The sequence below is a fragment of the Monodelphis domestica genome, chromosome 7 (genome assembly GCF_027887165.1).
Source record: "Monodelphis domestica isolate mMonDom1 chromosome 7, mMonDom1.pri, whole genome shotgun sequence".
NCBI lineage: Eukaryota > Metazoa > Chordata > Mammalia > Didelphimorphia > Didelphidae > Monodelphis > Monodelphis domestica.
The window spans coordinates 231,381,822-231,408,841 of record NC_077233.1 but is presented as its reverse complement, the minus strand read 5'-3'; the positions used below and the strand labels follow the sequence as shown (position 1 = coordinate 231,408,841).

Genomic DNA, 27,020 nt, shown 5'->3' with positions numbered 1-27,020 from the left:
CTACTAGGGGGTCTTGGGGAACCCTTTCCCCGTCTTAGTTCATTCATGAGTAACCTGGAACTGAGTGGCAGAAAGCACATACTAGTCCTGCTTTTGCCATTAATTGAGTGCCTATGCAAGTTATATAATCACAGAATCCTAGAAGTGAGATCTGGGAAAGACCTAAGAGATCCTCTAAACCTACCCTTCATCATTCAGATGAACAAAACTGAAACCCAGATGGGTAAATTTATTTGTCCAAAATTGTACAATTAGCTGGTGAGCGAACCTGTTTTAGAGTCCATGCGCTCATTACCAATTCATTGCACTCCCCATTATATCATGATGCCAGAAACAAATTTCCTCATTTTAAAAATTAGAAATATGATCTCTGATTTATCTAAGTGGATTTTTTTGTAAAGAAAAAATGAAAGGTCCTCTAGGTGCAATGGATAGAATATGCATAGATGTGGAGTCAGAAAGAACTGAATTTGAATGCTACCTCCAAAACAGCTGTAGGAGGCAGGTGCTATAAATTATCCCCATTTTACATATGCAGTAACTTAGGTAAAGAGGGGTTATATAATTTGCTGAGAACACAGCTAGAATGTGTCTGAGGTAGGATAATACTAAATGAATTAAAGATAACAATATTATAAAGGCTATTCAAAGATGAAATTTGGGGTATTTCTTTTCTTAAAGGAGGAGAAAAAGGAACATCCATATAAATCAGTAAAATACAAAATCAGTAAAGCATCAAAAAGAAGGAGAAGTAAACTGTCTGGAGGCATTATAGTATTAAGTAGAAAAAACCCACAGGATCTGGAGTTAGGGGACCTGGGTTCAGTTCCTATGTCTGCTTTTTATCAGCTGTTTGACCTGAAGCAAATCACTGAGTATATGTCAGCCTCAGTATTATGTGCAAAAAGGGTTAATAAAAATTATGCTGCCTCTCTTACAGGAGTGTCATGAGGACAGTGGTTTGTAAATCTTTACATCCTATAGAAATCAGAGCAGGTACTATTATTATAATTCCCCTTTAGAGAGAGATATTTAGAGAATAACTATGACCTTTAAGCTTATACTTCAGATTTCAATATTTAGTACTGGGAAAACAGACAGGCTTGATACAGTAGAAAGAGAGTTGGATTTAGTCAGAGAATCATAGTTTGAATACAGGTCAATCACTATCTGGGTAACCTTGAGTAAGTCCTTTGACTCTTCAGATGTATTTCCTCAACTGCCAAATTAGAGTATTGTCCTACATGACCTTTAATCTTCCTTCCAGCCTAGAATCAATAAAAGTGTTCTGTATTTTAGAATGTTTCCCTATGGAATGGTCTTTTAGAATGATTTCCCTAGAATCAATAAAAGTATGTTCTTGTTTCCCATAAACAAACACTAAAAGGATGAAGGGAGAGGTCTGGGCACCATAGCAGCAGCTGCCTTCAAAATAAAGGAGCTATCCCTGGTGCTGGAAACACTAGTTGAGGGATATACTTCAGAACCATCATATTAAATCAGTTCTAGAGCTGGAAGGGACCTTAGAGGTCATCTAATTTAGTCCAACCCCCTCATTTTGAAGCTGAAGAAACTGAGACCTTGGGGGGGGGGGTGGATGTGGTTAAGTAACTGGCACCCTAGGCACACATAGCTAATAACTTTCTAAGACAGGATTTGAGCCTGTCTCTTCCTGGTTACAATTTCAACAGTTTACATATCATAGTTGTTGATTCTTACTATTATTGGTTGTTGCTGCTATTATTGTTGGGACATGGGTGGGGGGGGTAGATGGGATTTTCTCAGCTTCAAACAGTTGGAAGGGCTCTTCACCTAAGCATGCCTGGGAGCCCAAGGGAACCATTTATATACATAAGTATTATCCTTTATCCTCTGGAAAGATACTAAAGGGAGATTTTTCTGGACCCTGAAAATGATTTGCAGAAGACCTGCTAGCATCCATGCTGTGGCCATGATATTCATTCATCTTTTGTAAGAGGAAGGCTGTCAGACTTCTGTAATATAATTTCATTGTGGGAGAAACATTTCAAACCCAAGCTCTGGTACAATGGGAAAAGCCCTGAACATAAAGGCAGTATTCCAGGCATTGAGATCATCATTTCCTCTCTTTGGACCTCAATTGCCTTATCTGGATAGTGGGAATAATAGGATCCCTCTAGTGAATCAGATTCTTGAAGTATGTTCAATTTTTGGTGTCAGATTTTATGATTGACAGAGATGGTTTTTAGACTAAATATCTCAGATTTACTCTGCTACTCCAAGGAAAACAATGCTCTTTTAGCCTGATGGTTTAGGAGAATGAAGCAGGACAAATTGAGGGTATCAAATTCTGACTCATAAAATTATTAGCTATGTGATACTGTGCAATCTTAACATCTCTGAGCCTCAGTTTCCTCATCAGAAAAATGAAGGTGTTGGGCTAAAAGTCCTCAAAATCCTAGAGCCTGTGTCTCAGAGAGTCAGGATAGTATGAAAATCACTGAACTGAAAGTCAGAAGAACAAACAAAGAAATATATATTGCATGATATCACATATATCAGAATGTCACTTGTCATCTTGGGGAGAGAGAAGAGGAGAGCAGGAGAGACTATGGCTTGCAAAATGTCAGGAAATGATGATTAAAGATTATATTGACATGTAATGTGGAAAAACATAATTAAAAAGAAAGGCATGTGATCTGGGTTTTCTTCATCTGAAAAATGAGGATACCAATATTAAAATTCCTACCTCAAAGGGCCATTAGAAGGAAAATGCTTTGTAAACTATAAAATACAAAATAAATGTGAGCTATTATTCTCTACCACTCTGTGTTACCGTGAATGAGTGAATCCATTTTTCTGAATCTCAGTTTCCCTACATCATAATGAGAGATTGTATATTATATGATGCCTGAAGTCTTTTCCAGCTTGACAATTTTATGAGTCTATGATTATGTTGTGCATCATAGAAAGGAAACCTGTCTATCATGTCTAGGGAAGAATCTTTCCAATGCAAGCCAGCAGGTGGCATTGAGAGAGCAGATAACACCACTTTGGACTCATCCTCAAACTGCCAGGAATTTGTCCAATTAAGACTGGTGGAAGAATACTGTGCTGAAAGGAATAATGAACTGGAGGAATTCCATGTGAACTCTAATGACCTCCAGGAAGTGATGCAGAGCAAAAGGAGCAGAACCAGGAGAGCATTGTACACAGAGACTGATACACTGTGGTTCAATCGAATGTAATGGACTTCTCTACTAACAACAATGCAATGACCCAAGACTATCCTGAGGGACTTATGAGAAAGAACACTATCCACAGCCAGAGAAAGAACTGTGGGAGTAGAAACACAGAAGAAAAACAACTGCTTGATCACATGTGTTGATGGGTATATGATTGGGGATGTTGACTTTAAATGATCACCCTGGTGCAAATGTCAATAATAGGGAAATAGGTTCTGAACAATGAAACATGTAAAACCCAGTGGAATTGCTCCTTATCTCTGGGAGGGGAGAGGGAAAGAACATGAATTATGTAATCATGGAAAAAGATTCTAAATTTATTAATTAAAAAAATAATTTTTTAAAAGACTGGCAGAGGTGAGTTCCCATGGCAGAGTAGGAAAGAGCACACTTTAAGTCCAAGAAGGCCAGTTTTTCATCTATTTTCTTCAAGCTTTCACTTTGGAAATTCCAAGTTGTCTAAAAGAAAATTCCCCTTCTAAATGTCAGTGCAAAAAGTTAAAAGGAAAGGCGGAGGAGGTAGATAGAATATAGTAGAATTGGATTCTAAATGACTGGATTTGAATTTTCATTCTATGTGACCTTGGATAAATCATTTAATCTGAATCTCAGTTTCCTTATCTACAAGATGAGAGCATTAAACTAGAAGATTTTAAAAGCCTCTTTCTGTTTTAAATTCTGTTATACATGCAAAAATTTAAAAGGAACTGAATTCACGGTATCATTACTAGAAACCATTATTATTATTAGCTTTATTAAAAATAAAACTCTGATAACAATAATGAATAGATTGGTTGGAGGCATTCTACCCATCATGCTATAGCTATGGCATTCATCTTTTGTAAGAGGAGCTGATGGCCTCCTGCAACAATTCTATTGTGGGAGAAATAATAATAATAATACATTGTATTTGTGGAATGCTTTATACCTTTTCAAAGCCCTTTCATATGAATTTTCTCATTTGATCTTTTCAACAGTGTTGTAAGGTAGGCACAGGAGACATTATCCAAAATTTACAGAGGAAATTGAAGCAAAAATGAAGAAAATCGCTTGCCTAGCTAAAGTCATATACCTATTGGTAATGAAAGCTTTTAGTCCCTCATCTTCTTTGGAGGAAAGATGTGAATTTAATAGTAATAACTAGCATATTCAGGGAGATAGATGCTATTATTATTTCATTTTACAGATCAGGAAATTGAGACAAACAGAGGTTAAGGGACACCCACAGTCAACAGTCAGTTAAATATCCAAGGCAGGATTTGAACTCAGATCTTCCTGACTCCAAATCCTACTTTCTACCCACTGTACCATTTAACTGCCTATCAGAGAATCATTTTCCTGTGGAAGGATATAAACCAGCATCAAAAAAGATACTACTCCAGCCAATTCTTCTCTTAAAGCAGGGTAATATGGTTAGAAGAGTACTGAATTTGGAGTTAAAAGAAGAGTTTCTAGTTGTAGTCTTACTACCAGCTGTATGATCCCTGAGCCTCACTTCCTTCATCTATAAAACAGAAATCATTACACATGCATTAAATAACTAGCAAGGCTATTTCAAGATTCAAATGAATATCCACAATGCACTCTGTGAACCTTAAAGTACTATGTAAATATGTATTCTTAATATTCTTATTAGAATCATGTGGGAACAAGAGGTGATACGATAGTCATTCTTGTCCACCTCACTCTCCACCATCATTAGATCTCATTTTTTTAGCAACTAATTTCAGATATCTCCTTCCATCAGAGAAATGGGGTTTGTGTTCAGGAGTCTCACATTGGTGTGTATCAACCTTTCTTGGTATCAGGAAAATTCTTGGTAGAATAGAACACTCAGGATATAGTATATGTAACAGAATCTAGAGCAGGAATAGTTCTTATAATCAATTAGCTTCATGACCTTATTTTATAGATAGGGAAACTAAGACTAAGAGAAAATAAAAGATTTGCCCAAATGAAGGAATTGAGAGTATTGGGACAGCAAGTGTTAATTATGGGAACTGAGTGAACCATACTGACTCCATCTTGTGACTCATTTCTGGAGCTATTCTATTCAATTATGAACCTAGTCCAAATTCTGTCCTGTGAGAAAAGTTTATTCAATTGTGGGAAAAGGGAGAAAACCTTATTGCATTGTTTAAATCTAACCCTGTGTGGCTGGGCAACTGGACCACCTGTTCCTGCTGTTTAGAGTCCCTTAACAAAGGACTTGGGTTATGGTGACCAGAAACACAGTCAGAACCTAAGATTGCTGTAAGGAATTTTCTCATAAATGTACATAAATGTATGTAACCTATATGCTTTATCTGAAAACTGGTCCTATACTGATCAATTAAGCATGGTTTCCATGTTCCTTTGGTTGTATACAGACATTTATAGGGAGTGGGACCCCTCTTTGTTCTGAATTCAGGGAATTGTACCTATTCACTTGCCCTTCCCAACTTGAAAAATCTCTTATCTTTCACCCACTTAGAAATCAGATTGCCTTATGGGTTATTATTGTTTACTTTCAATTAACTGGACTTATTTGAATTGTTTTTAATGTATAAAAGTCAGTCTCCCCCTGTATTCAGGGTCCAGGTCTAAGCTGAGGAAGGGACCTGGTCCCGATTTGTTAGGCATTTGACAAGCACTGCTCGATAAATCAATATACTCAGGAAGATCAAACTTTTATTTCCTTAGTCATTTCATCTTTTACCCATTATACAAGGTCACACAGTGAAAAATCAAGTCTGGGAGCTTCAAATAATTACTACATTTGACTTCCTCTGCTTTCCCTCATTTTGGGGTCTGTGAGTAATGAACATGTCCATTCAGGCCACCTGGGTCATATGCTTGAGGGATGTTTATTAATGTTTTCCCTATAACCAGGCTGGATTCCACATTGGTAGTTGCTTATTACACTATAGTCTCATTACCCAGAATCAGGGGTAATGGCAAGCATTTGGAAGTAGGAAGTGATTCATTGGCCTCCTCAGCTCTACTCTACTTCATCTTAACACTTAAGTCTGAGTTCATTTCATAGTGTAACATAGATGGGGGTGCATCATAGGGAACTGCCCCCCTAGTTCACCTTTAGATCATATATTCATAACCAATTAGCCCCAGTAAATAAGTCAGCTCACCTCCCCCTCTACTGGAGTCAAGCCCTTTCATCAGAGGATCTTTGTGTCATTCCTGGATTCAGGATCAGTTAGAGCTAAAAACCCTGGTCCAGCACACAAACTCTATACCATGGCAGGCACCCAAAGGTTCCTCCTTACAGGTTCTGCCATACTGCTAAATGAGGAGGCAAAGACCACAACAGATATAGGAAGTCCCTAGTTGAAAGTTCTTCTATTGAAAGTGAAAGAAGATAAAAGCCCTGACTACTTCTGCTAATTTTATAAGAGATACTACCTACTTGTCCCTATTTGATTACTATTTTCAAACCATCTTCTCTATGTCCTTTGAAGAATTAAACGGCAATGTCCAGGATGAGTGAGCTTCATCTGATATATTCTAGAGGCAAGAATATGATACCCAGCTAGATTAATGGAACAGCAAAATCCCAAGGACAGAAAGCAACAGTCCTGGCCAGAATGTCAGGAACCCTGAAACATAAAAGGAAAAATTTCCATTAACTTGTCTTCTTCCGATCTCAGGCTCTGAGGCTATAGTGAGGACTGTCATCAAACCATTCATTCCACTGGGATAGAAGAAGAAGAACTTTCCTTCTAACTAAACTTCCAGTCACAAGGAGGCACCCAGCCAGTGCAGTTACAGTCACTGAGGACAAATTAAGCCCTTTCTCATATGCACATCACCCATATATTTATATATCTTATAATTACTACCCTTTTCATTTGCAAGGCTATAAATGTTATTTCTTTTTTCTTTTGGGTGGGGGAGGGAATGTTCTATAATGGACAGAGAGCTAGCCTCAGAGTCAGAAAGACCTAGCTTCAAATTCTGTCTCTAACACAGACCAGCTGTGTGACCATGGGCAAGTCACTTAACCTCATTTGCTTAGGCATTGCCTTTCTGTCTTAGAGTTGTCATGAAGACAAAAAGTAACAATTAAAAAAAATAACCGAGGAAATTCTCTAAAACTGTGAATTGGAGAGGAAATACTGACCCTGAGGAAATTATGGCTCTTTCATTCATTCTCCTACCCTAAATACTCACTAGAACCCACTCAGGCAGACTTGACATTATTATTCTCAGTGTCTAAGGGCAGATTTGAACCCAGGACATCCCATCTTCAGACCTGGCTTTTTATCCACTGAGCTACCTAGTTGCCCCTATGACCTTGTTTTTAAAAATCATTTCTTTTATATTCCTATGAATTTCATTTTATGGTTTTAAAAACATTTTTCTAAGAAGAGTCCCACAGGTTTCACCAGACTGCCAAAGGGATCCTTGATACAGAAAGGTTAAGAGTCCCTGGCTTACAGGTAGACTGGACACCATTTAGTACAACTCTCTAGTTTTATAGGTAAGAAACCTAAGGTTCAGAGAAGGGAGGAGACTTATGTTGGGTCACACAGCTAGTATGTGAAGCCCAGGTCTCTTCTCCCTCATCTATGCCCTTCTTATTGTGTCACATTCCTTATCTACTCAGTCTCTCTGTCTTTTAGATGCACTAGTAGTCCAGCCTATTGAGAAGATTTTCCAGCCTTAAAAATCTCCAAAGGAGTAGATTGCAAAATCAGTCATCCATTCCAAGGTTTAACCATTACTTTTAAAGAATAATAGTGCCCATGTCCTTTTGGCTGTATTCTGTGTTAAGCAATGATGTATTGGCAAGTTGCCATTATTGTTTGGTGATTTTTGGTTGTTCAATAGTGTTCAACTCTTTGTGAACCCATGGACCATAGCAGGCCAGTGTTGTCCATGGGGTTTTCTTGGCAGAGATATTGGGGTGGCTTGCTATATCCTCCTCCAGTAAATTATGGTAAACACAGATTAAATGACTTGCCCAGGTTTGCTTTCTGAGATCAAGTTTGAACTCAGCTCATTCTGACCTTTCTGACTCCAGGATCAATGTTCTATCCACTGAGCAATCTAGCTGCCTCTTAGATGAACAGAGGTTAAGTGATTTGCTCAAGGTCATGCACACCAGAATTGAGCTCAGGTCTTCCTGACTCTATGTTCTGCACTTTATCCACTAAAACACCCAGCTTCCTTGGTGATTTTTATTATATTCTAATTCTATGGCTTTAGGGTGGTTCTAGGCTTCCTTATATTTATGTTTCTTATTACTGTTCACACCTGGAACAAAAGCCAAGGAAGAGAGAAAAAAAGAGGGGAAGGATAAAGATAGAGAATGAGAGAGGTATAGCTGCTAGAAGGAGAGGTTAATGATAGAAAGGAAGAAAGAAAAAAGGAAAGAAAAGGAGGAAAGGAAGGAAGGAAGAAAGGAAGGAAAGAAGGGAGGGAGGGAGGAAGGAAGGAAGGAAGGAAGGAAGGAAGGAAGGAAGGAAGGAAGGAAGGAAGGAAGGAAGGAAGGAAGGAAGGAAGAAAGGAAGGAAGGAAGGAAGGAAGGAAGGAAGGAAGGAAGGAAGGAAGGAAGAAGGGAAGGAGGGAAGGAAGGAAGGAAGGAAGGAAGGAAGGAAGGAAGGAAGGAAGGAAGGAAGGAAGGAAGGAAGGAAGGAAAGGAAGGAAGGAAGGAAGGAAGAGGAAGGAAGGGGAAGGAAGGAAGGAAAGGAAGGAAGGCAGGCAGGAAGGCAGGCAGGAAGGAAGGAAGGAAGGAAGGAAGGAAGGAAGGAAGGAAGGAAGGAAGAGGAAGGAAGGAAGGGGAAGGAAGGAAGAAAGGAAGGAAGGAAGGAAGGAAGGAAGGAAGGAAGGAAGGAAGGAAGGAAGGAAGGAAGGAAGGAAGGAAGGAAGGAAGGAAGGAAGGAAGGAAGGAAGGAAGGAAGGAAGGAAGGAAGGAAGGAAGGAAGGAAGGAAGGAAAGGTAAAATGAATAACTTACCTAAGGGCCTGGTGACTCCATTTGCTTCAGGAAGAGATGGGGAACCTGCTAACAAGAATATAAAGGTGAGTGTCCTGAAGTCCTTGAGTCATCCTACTTCTGAACAGTAATAGTATGAAAAAGATTGGGTAATGAATAGTTTATCCCATTTAGATCTCAACAGGAGGGCAGACAGCTCAAAGCTTTAAAGCAAAACCTACTCAGAGAGACCATCTGTTGTTTCCCTTCTCCTCCTCCTCCCTCCAAGTATTCTTTCTGTTAAGGGTAATGAAAGACCATTCCCACTCACCCCATATTGAGTTGCCCGATCTTGCCACCTCGACAACATTCCTTGTATCTTTTACTTCCTCTCTTCTCATACAGACCCTATCCTTGTCAGACCCTAATTATTTTCTACCGGGACTATGGTAGTCTCCTAACTGACCTCCCTGTCTCAAGTCTCTTGCCTTCTTGAATCCATTCTCCTCCACACAGTCAATAAAGTCATCTTCCTAAAGACCTAAAAAGTAGATCTGACCATGCTATCCCTCTGCTCAATAAACTCCAGGGGCTCCCTGTTATTTTAAGAACCAAATATACACTCCTTTGTTGATCCTCAGTCTATTTCTTCTGCCATGGAAAAGCTTAATGTGTAATAAACACATTGCTCGGCTTCATGTACTCTATAGCATAAACATGGAACTTCATACTGTTACTCATACACAAATACTTCATTTCCATCTCTGCTTTTGCACAGATGGTCTTCTAGGCCAAGAATGCATTCCTAAAAGCTGCTCTTAGAATCCTTAGTTTCCTTCAAGTTTAGCTCAGGCAATTCTTCCTACATGAAGCCTTTCCTGATTCCCTCAATTTCTGGTACCTTCATCACTAACTCCAAAAAATGACAAAATTGCCTAATACTTATTTTGTATGTAACTCTGTATGTACATATTATTTTCCCATTTAATTGTAAGGTCCTTGAGGACATGGATTATTTTACTTTTATCACTGTATCCCCAATGCCTCGCACAATGTCTGGCACATAGGAGAGGCTTAATAAATGTCTGATGAATCAACCAACAGACATTTATTAAGCCTCTCCTATGTGCCAAACATTGTGGAATGTGGGAAGATAAGCTTGTATTAAAAATTGTTTAAATTTTTCTAAATTAAAAATAATTTAAAATGTGAAGCTCAACTAATAAATATATTAAGGTAAAGCTATTGGGGTTGTATTCCCAACATACAGCTACCCTCTCAATATCCAATCTGATTATTGCTTTTTCTTGAATTCTCTGACCCTTTTTAGCTGCCCTTCTTGTTTCAGGATATATTTCATCAAATAACCCTTCTCTCTTGCATCATCACTTTCTTCTTCTTCACCTACAAACATGCCTAGGTTGCTTCTATCCTTTTTTTTCAACCATGATCCTCATTTGAGCTGACCTCCCATCTATCTTCTCTCTTAATGACTTATTTCCTCACCACCTTCTCTTTCCTTAGAACCCTACTATGTGGTCCCCACCCTCTCCACCTTACTACTGAAAGTGCTCTCTGCAAGATCACCAGAAATGTCCTAAATCCACCAATCACAAAATCCATTAACCAAATAGAAAGTGAATTGAATCTTTCCTCCAAAGATATTATTGAAGACCTCATACTCTCATCATCATTAAGTTCTTTTACCTCTCCGGGCAATAGGACCCAAATCCAGAACATGAGCTGGATTGATGGTAACTTCACTTCGGTGTTGAATTCCAGAGCAAGACTGTTAGAGAGGAAAATTCCCATTAGATAAGCTTCTAACTGGAGATTTCCAACTAATATGTACACCTGACTCCATCAGCCCTAACATTGGAAACAGTCCTGCTTTCAATATATCTACCATTATTCAGAAAACTGTAACTTTCCCTTCATCAGGGATGCTGTTCATATTGTGTCTTTGTCTGAATTTTTATCTTTATCAGCCCCCAAAGTGTCCTCAATTGGATCCCCAACATTTTATAACAAATTTAGATTCATACCTTCCAGACCACTCGCTTAATTCACCCCATGATACAAGACCTCATTTACCTCCCTCCTTTTCCCATATACTTTATTCAAGTAAGTAAACTTTCTTCAGCTTTGATTCCCATCTCTCAGTTCCAATTAATTCTCTATTCTGGATTGCCATGAAAGATGAATGAAATATCCATTTTCCCTTGGCTTGACATTTCTTTTTCTGATGTGAAAAACCCTTTCCCACACATAGTATCCCTGCTTTAGTGGAATGAGTTAAAGGTATCTTCTCATTTATTTCTCAGTGATCTAAAAAATAAAAAAAAAGAATCCCAGCCTGATGTGAAGTTAAACACACCCAAAGAAAATGGTTATCTGAAGCTATTTTAGATTTAGTAAATCCCCAAACAACCAGGACCCCATAACTCTAGTATGATTTGTATAACATATTACAAATGCACATGGATTGTGGGTGCTGCAGAAGAATTCAATAATATTCGAGATATACTTACTGGACGACATTTTTCTTTGACATTGTCACAGAGATGAACTTCACAGTGAAGGTAGACAAGGTCATGATTCCCAGCAAACATAAACATTTGAACTGAAAAGCGACCTTCTGTGGACACTCCATTCTCTTCTACTCTGATGGTTGAATCATATATGTTTGGGCAGCTGTGAAGATGATAATGATAAGGTTATCTGTCTAGGAGGAATTAAATACTGTGACTGAAATTTAGTTTTGCCTCCAATTAGCCATTGAGTGGCAAATACCTATTCCTAATGATGAAATACTTCAGGGGATCAGTTTGATCTTTAGTAGGTGTGGCATAACAGTTCTTCAGCAGTAGGTTGAACTGGCTGGTATCCCCTTGATATAAAACAGCACCCACATAGAGCATGGACTCAATAGACAATACAGCAATGGAACCTTCATAAGGAGAAGTGTAATTCTGGTCTTGGAAGAGAGCCATTCTCACCAGGAAATCGCCTGAGCCAGTGGCACTGATGTTCAGAGAACTAGAAGAAGACCACAATGGTAGCAACATCAGCCTTTCATCTTTCATCCATTCAATAAATATTTATTAAAAGCCAACTCTGCACAAACAGTTGTGATCAATGATAAGGAAGACATAATTTCAACAATACTCTATCAGTGACCTGGAGCTTAAAATCAAATGGGGTTAAGCCACAAAGACAGCTATAATATGCAAAGTATTTGAGAGGGGAATAACACTGAACTATACTTAAGGTTTATGAAATACAAGCAATTTTCTCCAATGGTAAAACAGAAAGCTAATGAAGCCCCAGTTTTACGACTTTGATCCTTGCAAAGGTTTTATGAGTTTGATCCCCTTATGGGCTATTTAACCTTGACCTACCTTACATTGTGTACACTCTACCACATATTCTTTGATCCAGTGGCAGTAGCCTCCCTGCTGTTGTTCCATGAACTTTATCTCCTGACTCTGGGCCTTTTCCCTGGCTAGAATGCTCTCTGGCCCCTCACTTCCTTAAAGTCACAGCTAAAAGCTCACCTTGTATGGGAAACCTTTTTTCCATCCTTTATAATCCTAATGCCTCCCTTCTGTTATTTATTCCTTTTTTATCCTATATATGGTTTGTATATACTTGTTTGCATGTTGCCACCCCATTAGACTGAGCTCCTCAAGAGAAGGGAATAGCTTTTGTGCTCCTTTGCAACTCTAGCACTTAGCCTGTTGCAGGGAACGTGACAGACATTTAATAAATGCCTGTACACTGTTCAAATGATCTATTCCATGGCTTCAAGCTGTTTCTTCAATCTTAGTCAACATAAAATGGGTGCAAAAGGATTGTGAATGGGTGCCATTGGTCACAGATCAAAAAATGACACAACTGTAAACACAAATGAGCCCTGACTCATATTCTCTTGGCAATGGGTCAGTGCTAACATTCTTGTATCCAGAGAAGATGAGCTTATAGAGTGCCATTCATGCTATACACCCGCTCAGTGCACTAAATTGCAATCTCAAATATTGGTAGATTTTACCAATTGCCACACCGTCTCTTCCAGTGTCATACCTGACAATGGGCTGCATAGCTGTTTGGAGACTGACTTTCATATCCAGGGGGTAGGCACACTGAAAGTCAATGTTGATGGTGTCGTCTCTGATGATAAAGAACTGCTTGGCCAATGTTAAGGTGTTCTTATAGATAGCATGAGTTGTATTTCTCTTAAGGGAAAAGGGAAACATTCTGTGTTACTAGCCTTACTTTTAGACAAATGAAATAGCTTCAGCATTTCCCAAATACTGTTCTTTAGGTACCTTCACTGAGTTTTATGATAATTGTTTCCTCTTATAAGTTGGCATGCTTCCATCTTGGAAGAGTAAACACCTCTCCATACTTCCCCCATCCCCACCATCACATAGAGACATATGTGGGTGCATGCATGCATTTCTATAAATATATATATATATATATATATATATATATATTTGTTCATTTATCTCAAAGGACAACATGTGATAGAGACATGAAGAGAGAGAGGTTTTGCAGGACTTGTGGACCAAGATGCAAGAGAAGATTCCAATGGAATGTCCCTGGTTGGTGGCAGCTTAAGCTGATAGGGGGAGGGGCTTTTGGACTTTGTCTCTGACTGGGAGACATTCTCTCCTTGGAGGTTTGAGGCTGACTGAAAGACCTTTGTGAAGCTTATTTGGTTTTTTGGGTTTCTCTGGCTCTGAGCAGTGGAAGCTGATCAGGGGAGAAGCTTTTGAGTTGATGGTCTATAAGAGAGTTGATCTGGCCAGGAGAAAAGGAGAGATTTTGAACTTTGTTTCTTTCTGGGGTTAAGCTGAGAGATATGGCTGATTTGTGAAGAAGAAGAAAGAAGATTTTGAAAGGGCTGCTGTCCTCCATCTCCCTAACTGTCTATGAGTCCCACTTGTAACTTCCCAAACCCTCAATTTTACCTCATTTAGATTAGGGAAAATCCTCATCCTTCTTACCTCAGTTTCCCATCCTGTTATCCCAATAATCCCCCTGACTGAGAAAGCAACTGGAGTATCTTTATACTTCACTCAGGAGGGAGGGAAGAAGCAAAGGCTTCAAGAAGATCTGGGAGGTGAGGGAGGCAAAAGGGAGATGTTGGTTAAGGGAAGGAGTGAGGGAGGAAGGAGGATAGGAAATAGATTGATCCATCAGCAATCAGTAGAAATCAATAGGCAAAACCCCAGAGCAAATCCCAGAGCAGTCCCTTATAAGTAGTCCCTTGTGTACCAGCATCCCTGTGTGGTGGCATCCCTCAGCATTTCTCTATTCTACCTACATTACAAATAAACAGCCTTAGGTTCCTGTAGCAGCCTCTCTAGTCACAGCCAGCCAGAGAACAGCATTCATTGCTGAAGAAACGGGTTCCCCTCAGTTTACCTTCTCCATTTCAATCAGTGATTATTTCTTTCAGCTTATATCTTTATTTCAAACAGGAAGTTTTTCAAGAAGTTTTTAAGGCAAATACATTTTACTTGATCTTAATCTTTTTAAAATGCATCTATGCTATTTGGTACTTTTAGGGGGGAATATAAAATCCAACCAGTAAAAGGATAATATAGTTCCTCAAAGAGCTTAAAATAATTCTATTATTTTTATTATCATCATCTTCATCATCACCAAATGGTGATGGTGAATTTTAGAATTAGAAGTCACTTTTCATTTAACAAAATAAAATAACAAAATAAAAAATAGTTCCTTCATTTAACAAATAATGAAGCCAAGACAGAGCCAAACTAGAACCCATGTCTCCTGACTCTTAGTCCAGGAATAATTCTCTGTTCTCTCCATGATTTGAATTTTCCTTTAAGTGTGTTCTCATCCTACTGCTTTTCATAGAAGCAACCTCTCTCATTTCAACTTTGAAGAACATCAATGTTGTTTGTGGGAATTGAACGAATTTAATTCTAGAATTAATCTACATATTCCTTAAAGTTCTCTGGGTCTCCAAGATTTTTATGGAAATTTTTTAAATTTAAATTTTATTTTATTTTCCATATTTTTATGGAAATAAGTATCAAGTGATAGCACATGTATAACCCAGTGGAATTGCTTATCAGCTTCAGGAGGAGGAAGGGAAGAGGGGAGGGAGAGAAAATGAATCATGTAACTATGGAAAAATATTTTAAAAAATAAAATAAATTTCTAAGTTTTTAATCATTAATATGGTAAGGTCTTTATTAAGTGAGATTATCTATGGAAAACACTTTTCAAACCTTAAAGTGCTATATAAATATTAGCAATTTAGATGTGTGCTAAAGACAGCTTGACCAGCTGGAAATCTGGTTATTAAATTTTGAGAGTGAGCATTTACACCTCAGAAATCCCAAACCCTACAAATCAAACCTTGATTTATTGGGTTTTTGATTGCCTTAACTTAAGAAATTAAAGTAGAAGATGTTAATAATTCAGATTCAACTCAACAGTAGGTCAAACATCCTTCTTTTCCAAGACTAGTTATAAAACATTTTCTGGCACATATTATTATCATTATCATCTTAGTGCAAGATAATGATTTCAGTAACCCAACCAAAGTTGAATGTCAAGCTTTAGGAATATCTCTAGAAAAGGTGGCTCAGTGGAGAGAGAGCCAGGCAGGCCTAAAGCAGGAGGTCCTAGGTTCAAATCTGACCTTAGATACTTCCTAGCTGTATGACCCTGGGCAAGTCACTTGATCCCTAGTTGCCTAGTCCATACTTCTCTTCTGCCTTGGAACTGATACTTAATATCAATTTTAAGACAGAAGATAAGGTTGTTGTTTTTTAATGTCTCTAGAAACACTCTGCTGACAAAAAAAAAATTGGGCTGGCTCAAGCTCATAAAGACCTCATTCATGAAGGAACTGACAAAGAAAAAGGATTATTTATTATTTCCCTGAAGTAGAGAATTGACATATCTGGCATATGGCAGATCTGAGCCGTAGATTGTCATGTTTTTAGTGGAGAATTGAGGGTGAGAGGGGGTGGTTGTTGTTATTCCAAATAAAAAATAGAATACAGTTTTGAGAAAGGTGGGAAACAGGTCTTGGTCTTCTTCTGATCCCATTCTATGTTCTAGGAAAGAAAGAATTTTACTAAACCTACCTCCAGAGTTGTTCCGCATACTCCAACCTTTGTTGGGTTCACCACCGACAGCCAGCTCTCCTCATCCTTCTCCAAAATCCCAGTGCAGTTACTGTCTTTGAGGTAAGCTATCACCTCTCCATTCCTGAACCCCAATCTCTCCAGTTGGCACTTGTTCAGGGATACTTTGATGTCATTGGCTCCACAATGCAGTAGAGGGCGCAAGCTGGCAGTATCTGAAAAGCCATGCATGTGTCGGTCAATAAAATCAAGTAAATAAATATTTGTTAAGCATCTACTCTACTCTGGAAACTGGGCATTGCAGCAAAAATACAAAGAAAGATAAAAGTCCCTGCACACAGGTTCAAGGATCTTCACCCTCTACTGGGAGAGACAACATGAAAAGAACTATGCATGATCTCTCTCTCTCTCTCTCTCTCTCTCTCTCTCTCTCTCTCTCTCTCTCTCTCTCTCTCTCAAATAATCAACAGAGAGAGAAGGCATTAAAATGAAGGGGAATTGGACTTCCAGCCAGGCTGGCAGGTGGGAGCCACCAGTGTGTAGGTTAGGGCCAAGCTAGAATGCTTTCCCACAAGTCTGGGATTATCTAGTTGTGTCCCACAGGGATGCCATTGGTCACCATGGTTGTCCTCTGGAGGGTTGTTGCTATTATTTCAGCGTTGTTTACAAGGACTCCAATGGCCCTGTACATTTGGAAATGACCTAGATATTTTTGCTTTGGCTCATTTTGGGCTCTCTTAGTAAATACTCTCAGTTAATACTTATTAAGCACCTGCTATGTGCCAGGCACTGGACTAAGGGCAGAGAATGGAAAGATTGGCAAAAAACCCAGTCCCTACTCTCAAGGAGTTGACAGTCTAATCAGGGAGACTATATGTAGACAACTAGGTACAAACAGGGGTGGCTAGGTGGTGCAGTGGAGAGCGCACCAGTCCTGAAAGTCAAGAAGACCTGAACTCAAACATTTACTGGCTGTGTGATCCAGAACAAACCATTTGATTTCATTTGCCTCAGATTCCTCAAACTGCAAGTGATAATGAGAGCTGTAAAGCCAAATTTGGTTCAGTACAGCTGCCTGGGATTGTAGGAACAACTGAACTTGCCTCTGGGTTTCTCTTCCTGAAGATCTTGCGTGGGTGGGAGAGTGCCTGATCCTGGACAACCTTATCCTGCCCACCTGAACTGTTAATAATATACTTGCCTGTCTATTGTCCACTTGGTTTCCAAAGAGATTTACTTACAAACATAGGTCTGACCATGCCACCTCCACTGCTCAATAAAATTCGCTGGTTCCCTATTACCTCTATGTTCAAATATAAAATTTATTGGTCATTTAAAGCCCATTATAACTTGATACTTCAGTATTTTTCCCAACTTCCTACATTTTAATTCCCTCTACGTACTCTGCAATTCAGCTCCTCTCCCTCTTGAACACACTGCATCTCCCAACTATGTGCCATTGTACCAGCTAATCTCCATTCCTTGAAACTTCTCTCTCTACCTCTGCCTTAACTTCCCTGGTTTCATTCAAACTTCAATTCAAATCCCCCCTCCTACAAAAAGTCTCTCTGTGTCATTGCTCCTTCCTTCCCCTCCTCCCCCAGTGCTTCCCCTCTGAGGTTGCCTTCTATCTACTCTGTAAGTGGTACAGTGGTTAGAGAATTCAAATCCAGTCTCAGATTCTATGTGATCCTGGGCAACTCTACTGCCTAACATTTCAGCCTCAGTTTCTTCATTTTTAAAATGGGAAGTATAATAGTACCTATATCACAAGGTTGTTGTGAGAATCAAATGCCATAATATTATAAGTGCTACACAAATACTACTATTATTTGTTGAGTAATTTGCATGTTGTGAATGTGAGCTCCTTGAGGACAGAAATGGTGTTTCTACTTTTTTGGGAGGGGGGCATCATCAGCTCTTAGCCTAGTATCCAGTATGTATTTAATAAATGCTCCTTGCTTGACTAATTGATTAGTCTATCTTGCTTTGACCCCAAAGCTATATTATGTTATAATGCGCCTCCAACTCTTTCCAACCACCACCACCTTATTATTTATAGTATACAGTTTCCGCCTATGCCCAACATAGACAAATAATGATGGTTCCTCATCAACTTTGCCCTATTTGCACCTACCAGAAATGTTGAGGTCTTGTCTACAGTAACAGCCTTGGGTGCCATTGACAACTCGGCATTCCTCTTGAGGGGGACACTGGAGATCACATTCTGTCTCCGGCTCTGTTGTATCAGTAGTGTTGGGGTCTACAGAGGGTGGGGAGGAGAAGAGAAAGTCAAATAGGCAGAGGGGTTGTTGGTGATCTTGTCCCTAGCCACCCAATTTCCAACCACTCACCTGTACAGTATGCCAGATCACACTCAGGAGTTCCATTTAGCTTGTAGACATAGAATCCTCTCTCACAAGCCTTCACCTTCACCTCTGTGCTCCAGAGGCAACAATTATCACTCCAGTGAGCACAGGCATTTCGACTAACAATACCTTCCTCTTTTGATGGGTGGGTCCCATTCAGCCACATAGGGGAATCTGTGCCACATCTATTGACTGGCACACACTTCTCTGGTATCCGTACCCCACCTGGACCAGAAAACCGGTACCAGCCTTCTTTAAAGACATCACATATCTTCTTGCTACTCTCTTGGTCCATGCTTCTCCAGGGCTCAGAAAGTGTCGTGTGGTTATTGCAGGGATCAAAACATGGCCCTGATTCTCCACATTCTAGTCCATAGGAACTAGATAAGAGAATGTCTGCTGAACCTAATAGAGGGATAAAACAGGCTTATTTTAGCTTTTTGTTGCTATGGCTGATTGGTTTCAGGCTAGTTGGCTCACTTTTCTGGATTTCCCTTCTCCCTAATTGCTAATACCCTTCCTCCCAAACTACCTTGTATCTTGAATTTATTTGCATTTTCTCTTTATATTTATTTTGTATATACTTTCATGTATATTTATCTCTCCTTGTCACGAATCCTCCAATTAGAATATAAACTCTGTGCATTTTTATCTTCAGTGTCCAGCACAGTATCTGGCACATAATAGATACTTTGTGATAAAATCAACTCTATTTCTTGGGGGGTCATCCTCTTTTTCATGCAATGTCCATCAGCTAAACAAACATGAGGTTGGCCACAGAATTGTCAGGACCAAATGACTTTCTGATCTTTAGGTCAGGGCTTCAATTGTAATGAAAATACTACAGAAAAAAACAAACCCCCCAAAACTAAGTTTGGAGTCTAAAGACCAGGATTCAAAATTCTGATTTTGCCTTTTAGTCTAATTACGTTATAGAGATGCCTGCACCTGTGATGTCTCTTGTATAGGAAATTCCTTTAATTAATATAATTGGTACCATTTCTCTGGAATTCCTTATTGAGTTGCCTGGAATCCCTGAAAGGTCGACTTGCCTAGAATTTTACTCGGTCCAGTGCCTTCAAGGTGGTGCCTTAATCTAGGTCTTCTTATTCCAAGACCTCTTCTCTAACACTATGTACCATATTGACTTATTTTATACTTATTTACTATGTAAATTATATGTGTGATATTGGGAAAATCACTCCACTTCTATGGGCTTCAGTTTCCTTGTTTGTAAAAGGATGGATTTGAAGGAGGGTGGAAGGGAGGCAGCAAATATTTATCAATTGCCTATGATGTGGCAGATACTCTGCTAAGTACTTTATAAATATTACCTTTCAGGTCTAAATCCTATGATTCCTATTTCCAATTCGTTGGCCAAGATCAACATATCTTTCAGTAGGTAAAGCCTAAGAAGGGAGTAGAAGAGACTGAGACTCTTAAAGATAGATGAGATAATTAGGGGATTTAATACAGCCACTAATTTAAAAGCTAGGAAAAATGAAACTCAATATTTTAGTGACTTGACTAAAAAGTCAGTAGTGAAGCTAGGACTTGGAACCCAGGTCTGAAATGACTGAAGTCATTACCACCTCGCTGAATCTATCCCACCCTTACCCCCACAGGTGGTACCAGATGAAAAGATGGACTTAAAGAAAGGTTTCATATGCTAATAGATGACCGAACCATTGAGGGTTCTAGTATCACTAACTCTCACATATATCTCCTCAATGTAAGTTAGTGATATTTAGGGTTCAGAATGATTGTCATAGAATCAGTCAAGAGAGATCTTAGTAAATCGTCTATTCTTATTATCTTATCAATGCACTGAGTCCCAAAAGGAGGAGGGACCTGGACCAAATTAATGGCGGATTCAAGATTAGAACCCAAACCTCCTGACTCCCTGGTCATTGACCTTCCTACTACACCACCCAAAGATTGTAATGATCTAACTAGTCCTTTGGAGCACTTCCTACCTCCACCCCAGGTTAAACCTCCTGTCCTTTTACTTCTCCTTTTAGGAGCCATATTGGAAGAATGCTCCATGGAGTCAAACAGCTGTGCCATCTGGCTCTTGGTATATGAGGAGTGCTAGGGGAACTAGCTTGATGTTCCTAAGTAAACTTCAGACTATAGTTCCCCATGATCCATAGTAATAGTCTGCTACCCCTGACATCCCCACGGCCATTTCCTCCTCCCACCCTGATTGCCTGTCAGATTGTCATGTTAGAGGAGAGAAACCCAGGACTCCGGGTAACACTCACCCTTCTGGGCTACAGCTGCCAAAAAGAAAAAGTGGTAGTAGGTGCAGATGGCAGAGAGGAGGTAGACCCGCTTCATCCTGATGCCTGAGGCGTCTTCTTAGGTCACACTTCTCTGCCTTTCTCTATAGCTGTGGGGAGAAGAAGACCAGGTTAAAGTGAAAATGAAGAGAGCAACATGTTCTTGCTGGTCATGGGCTAGGCATTCCAAATTGACTTCCTCTAGAAGTTGGGTTCTTTCCAAACTCCTCCTTTTCTGCTCTTCCTTCTACTCTTCATGATCAAGGTAAACTCCTCTCCTCTCTGTTTCTCCCACATGACACTATAGCTTCCATCTCCCATGCCTGGAATGTTCTCTCCCTTCTAGAGTCTCTCTCTTCAAGACCCAGCTCAACCAACTGCTAGTTTCTCCCCCTCAGACTACTTTGTATTTAGTTACTTTGCAAATATATGGCTATTGATTGACTTTATACTAGGTTGTGTGTATTTATAGATATACATGTATATATGTTGTACACATGTGTGTTTAGATATACATATAATGTGCATGTAATAGGTGTTTGTGAACATATGTGTAATTATGTGTAAATATATATCTTTGTTTTCCTCATTAAAATGGAAGCTCTCTGCAAGTAGGGAGGGTTTTATTCTTTGCACTTGTATCCCTGATGTCAAGCACATTACCTGGCACATAATAGGGCATTAATAAATACTTGTTGATGGATTGATTGATATAAGAGCTGTTTTCTAGAAAGCTGAGTAAATGTAAGAATTGTCCATCAAAACCCATTTTACCCCTGATTATCACTTAAGGCGCTACTCTTTGTTCATTTCAAATTCCTCTTCACTTGGCAGCAGCTCCTAAAACTTGAGCTTCATGTTTGTAACTTTTTTACCACAAAAACCTCCCAAGAAATTAGTGACATGAAAGCAAACCTTTAAAAGTACCCAGAGTTGAAAGGAACTCTGAAGTGAACCTTTGGAAGCAGAATTCAGCATCCCCTCCTTTGACACAAGATCCTAGAATTTTATCCTAAAACCTCATTTTACAGAGGATAAAACCGAGGCTCAGGACAAGTGTCTTATAAAAGATCACACAGTAATAAATGATTGAGGAATGATTGGAACCTAAGTCTTCTGACTACAAAGTCAGAGGAAAATGTATGAATATTTATTCCAAAATAATCCAAGAACTTAAAGGAAAATCAAATTGGAAGCTATCAGTACTCAGATAAATGCTGTTACCCAGCAATATGATGAAACATACCTCCCTCCTTTTAGAAGAGTGATGGTGCATTATGGATGCAGAATAAGGAATCTACCGACAGACATAGCCAATGTCTTAGTTTATTGTGCTTACTTATACAAGGACTATCAACACCATCTAAATGGCAAAGCCCTGGAACAAAGATTCTGTCACCCTCTGCTAGTCTTGACCCCACTTCAGAAGCACAACAACAAAAATCAGTTCTCTGAAAAGAGAACTCAGGCTCTGCAAAATGTCTCTGGAGCACATTAGCACACAGAGAAGTCTCTACCAATATAGTTAGAATTGATATCTAGGCAACTGGCAGGGCAGGATTCAAAACTAACTAATTTCAGGGTGCAGAAGAGTAACCACAGTGCTACTGACACAGAGGCACAGTGAAGCTCTGAAAGTTTCTTAGGAGTGAAAACTTCTTGAGAAGTTAAAATAATATAGATGCATAGAGACAGGCTAGAGACCAAAAGGTTCATCCCTGGGTGTTCCATTGGACTTACCTTGGGGGTGAAAGCTGTGTCTTTGTTGGTTTAAAAGTGTTAAACTTTTAAACTCTGTCCTCTCTTGGAAAGCAGCTTTTGTTAAACTGTTTGGTTTTATTGGCATGCAGAGGAAGACTTGACCTCCCAAGCTGCCACGGGGCTTTCCTTGATTGGTGCCCCAGGCAGAAAAAAGGTGGAAATAAGAAGTAAGTCTTACTGTTTTGTATACATTGAGATAAGGATTTCCCAGTTAGGAGGTGACCATGAGAGCTATGCCAAGAGGCCTCTCTAAACCCAGAGCAACATCATCATGCCTACAAGGACTGAGTGAGGTGGATTCTTGAAGTTTCAAGTTGGGGGATATTTTGTCAATTAAGGAATTGAATAGAGTCTGGTTCACAGCTGCCACTCTCCAGTCTGTGGTAAGAATTCTTGTAGAGTTACAAGTTCCCTTATCCTTATAAAGTTACACCTTCATCCCCAAATCAAGATTTGAATTCCTTTGGCAGGAAGGGAGAAGGTCCTGATATTTTCAGTATATTAGAAGCCAGAAGAAAATAGCACAACCCTATATGGCTAGAACATATAGCTAACGGTAGAGGACCCACTTGGAACACATGATGAGGAAACAAGAAAGGATAAAAACTTGTCATAGCCTTGTAGTGGAGATGGAGAGGGGCTGCATTGAAATGAGGATTAACTTCACCTCCCTGTGTCAGGGAAAGATGCTACAGCATACCCACCTCCTCTACTCTATCCCATTGGTAATACTAGGACGGGAATTTAAGAATGCTTTAAAGGAACAAGCTGTTATTTGATATAGTGCCCTTTTTGTCCACCAAGGGATAAGAGGATGAAAATGTTTATTTCAAAGTGAAATTTTACACACACACACACACACACACACACACACACACACACACACACACACATCAGTTGTCACACCTGGTTCTTCTCTTGTTAACCAATAGAGGAAATTAGCAAAGAAGTCCATTGATGATGAGACTGACTGTTCCCTTGTCAGGCACAGTTACTTCAAGGATTGGTTTTTGTAAAAGCTCTAATCCTAGGAGATTTGCATTAAGGAAATTATGAGATCATTAGCTTGTATTCCCCTAGAATTAGCACTAATGAAACAAATGTCATAGAATCAAGGGTTCTTAACTAGAGATTTGTGGACATATTTCCCAGGGTCCATGAATTTAGATGGGCAAAAATTTATCTCTCTCTATTAGAATTATTATTTTCCTTTGTAATCATGTGTATTTTATCCCTTTAAAACATTCTTCTGAGAAGGGGTTCATAGGTTTCACTAGATTGACCAAAGGATTCATAGGTGTCACCAAATTGTCCAAATGGGGCCATAAGTTTCACTCCACTGACCAGGGAGTCCATAGGTTTCACCAGATTGACCAAAGGGTCTGTGGGTTTCACCAGATTGATCAAGGAGTCCATCATACTCACAAAAAGTTAAGAATTTCTGTCTTAGATTTAACTTTACATAAAGGAAAACCTGACATCCGAGCATGCTCATCTAGCAGTAGTGAAATGAAATGTACATATTTCATAACCCTTACCTTCAGACTTAGAGTCAATACTGCATATTGGTTCTAAGGCAGAAGAGTGATAAGGGCTAGACAATGGCAGTTAAGTGACTTGCCCAGGATCATACAGCTAGGAAGTATCTGAGATCAGATTTGAACCCAGGACCCCCTGTCTCTAGGCCTGGCTCTCAATCCTTTGAGCCACCTAGCTACTCAACATGGGTTTTTACAATAAGAATCAATGAGTGAATATGAACGGTTTGGAAACACCCCTTCCCTACTACTAGAAACTCAAAATAGCAAATTTCGGAAAGTCAATGACGTCATTTTTGTCTATGAAGGCTGGCGCACTATTAGCTGCATGCATGTGATGATAAGCTATTTTATAGAAAATATTTTATTTAGTCCCAATTTGCTGATATGCACATGTGTTTTCTCATGGGTAACAGTAAGCTCAGTCAATGATATGTGACCTTGAGCTTTTCCCAGAAGTGTAGTTGTAGATTCCAACAACAGCTGAAGCCAAAGAAGCCTTTTCCCATTAACATTAAACCTTACAAATCTGTTCTCTGAAAAAATCAATCTTTTCTAGGTAGGAATCTCATAGAAAGACAGATTTAGAGCTGGAAAGTACCTCACAGGTGATAGAGGTCAATCTCACTCCTTTAACAGATGAGGAATTTAAAACAAAAGGGAACCTTAGAACTAGGATCCACAATTTGAGTCTTCTGATTGATTGACAACTAAAACAGAGACAAGTTTAAATTTCAAGGGATCTTTGGAGGGCTTTGAACTTACTTTTTTCCACCACTCCCCACTCCCATTAATTCAGCCCAAGAATGCTGGTCTTAGTTCCTAATTGGATGACCCTGGGCAAGTCACTTAGCCCCAACTGTGAAGCCCTTACTACTCTTTTGCCTTGAAACCAATACCTACTCTAGATTCTAAAGCAGAGGGTAAGGGTTAAAAAAAAAGAATGATGGCTTTAATATAGTGTCCCTTCCATGGGTATTTAAAGAGTTAGTAAGACTTAAAATCAAGAGCCAGGGAAAGAAGAGAGAAACATAAAGATAGAAAAAGGCAGCGAGAGAGATAAAGAAACAGAAAGAGTCAGACACAGGAGAAATGGAAAAGGAGACCGATAAAAGACAGAGAGAAGGAGGAGAGAGGAAGCCCGATAGAGGCAGAGAGAGGAGAGAGAGAGAGACAGAGAGACAGAGAGAGACAGAGAGAGAGAGACAGAGAGAGATAGAGACAGAGACAGAGAAAGAAGGACAGAGAGAGAGAGAGAGAGACAGAGAGAGAAAGAAAGAGAGACAGAGAGAGAGACAGAGAGACAGAGACAGAGAGAAAGAAAGAGACAGAAGGAGGGAGAGAGAGGGAGAGAGAGAGAGAGGGAGAGAGAGAGAGAGAGAGAGAGAGAGAGAGAGAGAGAGAGAGAGAGAGAGAGAGAGAGAGAGAGAGAGAGAGAGAGAGAGAGGGAGAGAGAGAGAGGAAATACGATGATTCTGCCTTTATTTCTATGTAGGGACTGGAATTCCTCACCAATATAGGGAACTCTGAGGAGGAGGAACTTTATCAATGCAAGTCAACACCATCTCTGCAAATTGTAGTTTTAGAAAGTTGTTTGGCAGTACTGAAGCTAAATTACTTTCCCAAGTTCACACAGCTAGTATATAAGAGAGGCAGACATTGAACCCAGGCTTTTCCTGGCTTTGAAGCCTCTATCTATTATATCATGATGACTCTCTTCTCCTTTCAAAATGAATGACATCTGGGCATATTGTTATGGAAAGGCTGCTTTCTTGTTACCCTCTATGAAATCTGCTTCCATCCATTTTATTCTACCAATCTAAGAATCAACTATTATTTTTGCTTGCATAATTCTGGCCCTCACTTTCCCTAATATTTTCACTCAAAAAATGAACCAGATATGGGAAATTATGTGAGTGTTTGGAATCAATCCAGAAAAGAAAGGAAAAAGATAAGAGATAAGAGATAAAATGGGAGAGCTAATTGAGTAGGGAAGGGTGAGGGGGGGGTGTATTGGCTCCATCTTCTTTCTTCCCACATCCAACAAATGTTCTGTTTTTCTTTTCCTTTTTTTTTGCTTCTTTTTTTTTAACCCATACCTTCCATCTTAGAATCAGTACTGTGTTTTGGTTCCAAGGCAGAAGAGAGGTAATTTCTAGGCAATGGGAGTTAAGTGACTTGCCCAGGGTCACCTAGCTAGGAAGTGTCAGAGGCCAAATTTGAACCCAAGACTGCCTATTTCTAGGACTCTCTCTACTGAGCCACCTAGCTACTCCCTGCTTTTCTTTTCTTTTCTTTTTTTGTTTTTCTTTTAAAGTTTTATGAGAATTAATTTTGGGTCTAGGAGTCAAGAAGCTTGGGTTCCAAGTCTTTGCTCTGTTCCTTACAAGTCATATGATCTTGAGCAAGTTTTTTAACTTCCCTCAACCTCAATCTTCTCATGTGGGAGAAGGAGACAAAGAAGATCATAGAGCTAAAGTGGAAGGTACCTCCAAGACCATCTAGATCAGTGGTTCTCAACCTTTCTAATGCCATGACCCCGCAATACAGTTCCTCATGTTGCAGTGACCCCAAACCAAAAAATTATTTTGGTGGCTACTTCAAAACTGTAATTTTGCTACAGTTATAATTCAGAATGTAAATACCTGATATGCATGATGTATTCTCATTTCTACAAACCACAGGTTGAGAACCGCTGATCTAGATCAACCCCTTAATTTTACACTTCAGGAATATGAGGCTCAGGAATGTACAGAGACTTGCCCAAAGTCATACAGCTAAGCATGAGAGTTGGGAT

At 39.4% G+C, this 27,020-nt stretch overlaps 1 protein-coding gene across 3 annotated transcripts; it reads right to left on the bottom strand.

The window, feature by feature from the left end:
- Positions 1-5,874: 5,874 nt before the first annotated feature.
- Positions 5,875-27,017, bottom strand: GP2 (glycoprotein 2). Of its 3 annotated transcripts, XM_007498186.3 has the most exons (11): positions 23,592-27,017; positions 20,907-21,034; positions 18,628-19,047; positions 18,411-18,536; positions 16,274-16,488; positions 13,221-13,372; positions 11,931-12,176; positions 11,669-11,831; positions 10,845-10,926; positions 9,180-9,227; positions 5,875-6,817 (listed from the first exon to the last, which is right to left on the bottom strand). In XM_007498186.3, the coding sequence occupies exons 2-11, from the start codon at positions 20,980-20,982 to the stop codon at positions 6,756-6,758; spliced, it is 1,590 nt and encodes a 529-aa protein (XP_007498248.1). In that variant the 5' UTR covers positions 20,983-21,034; positions 23,592-27,017; the 3' UTR covers positions 5,875-6,755. The 3 variants fall into 3 exon arrangements, with proteins under 3 accessions (XP_007498248.1, XP_016279354.1, XP_016279355.1); XM_016423868.2 differs by lacking the exon at positions 23,592-27,017 and having other exon boundaries at positions 20,907-21,237; XM_016423869.2 differs by lacking the exon at positions 23,592-27,017 and having other exon boundaries at positions 9,180-9,224; positions 20,907-21,236.
- Positions 27,018-27,020: the final 3 nt, after the last annotated feature.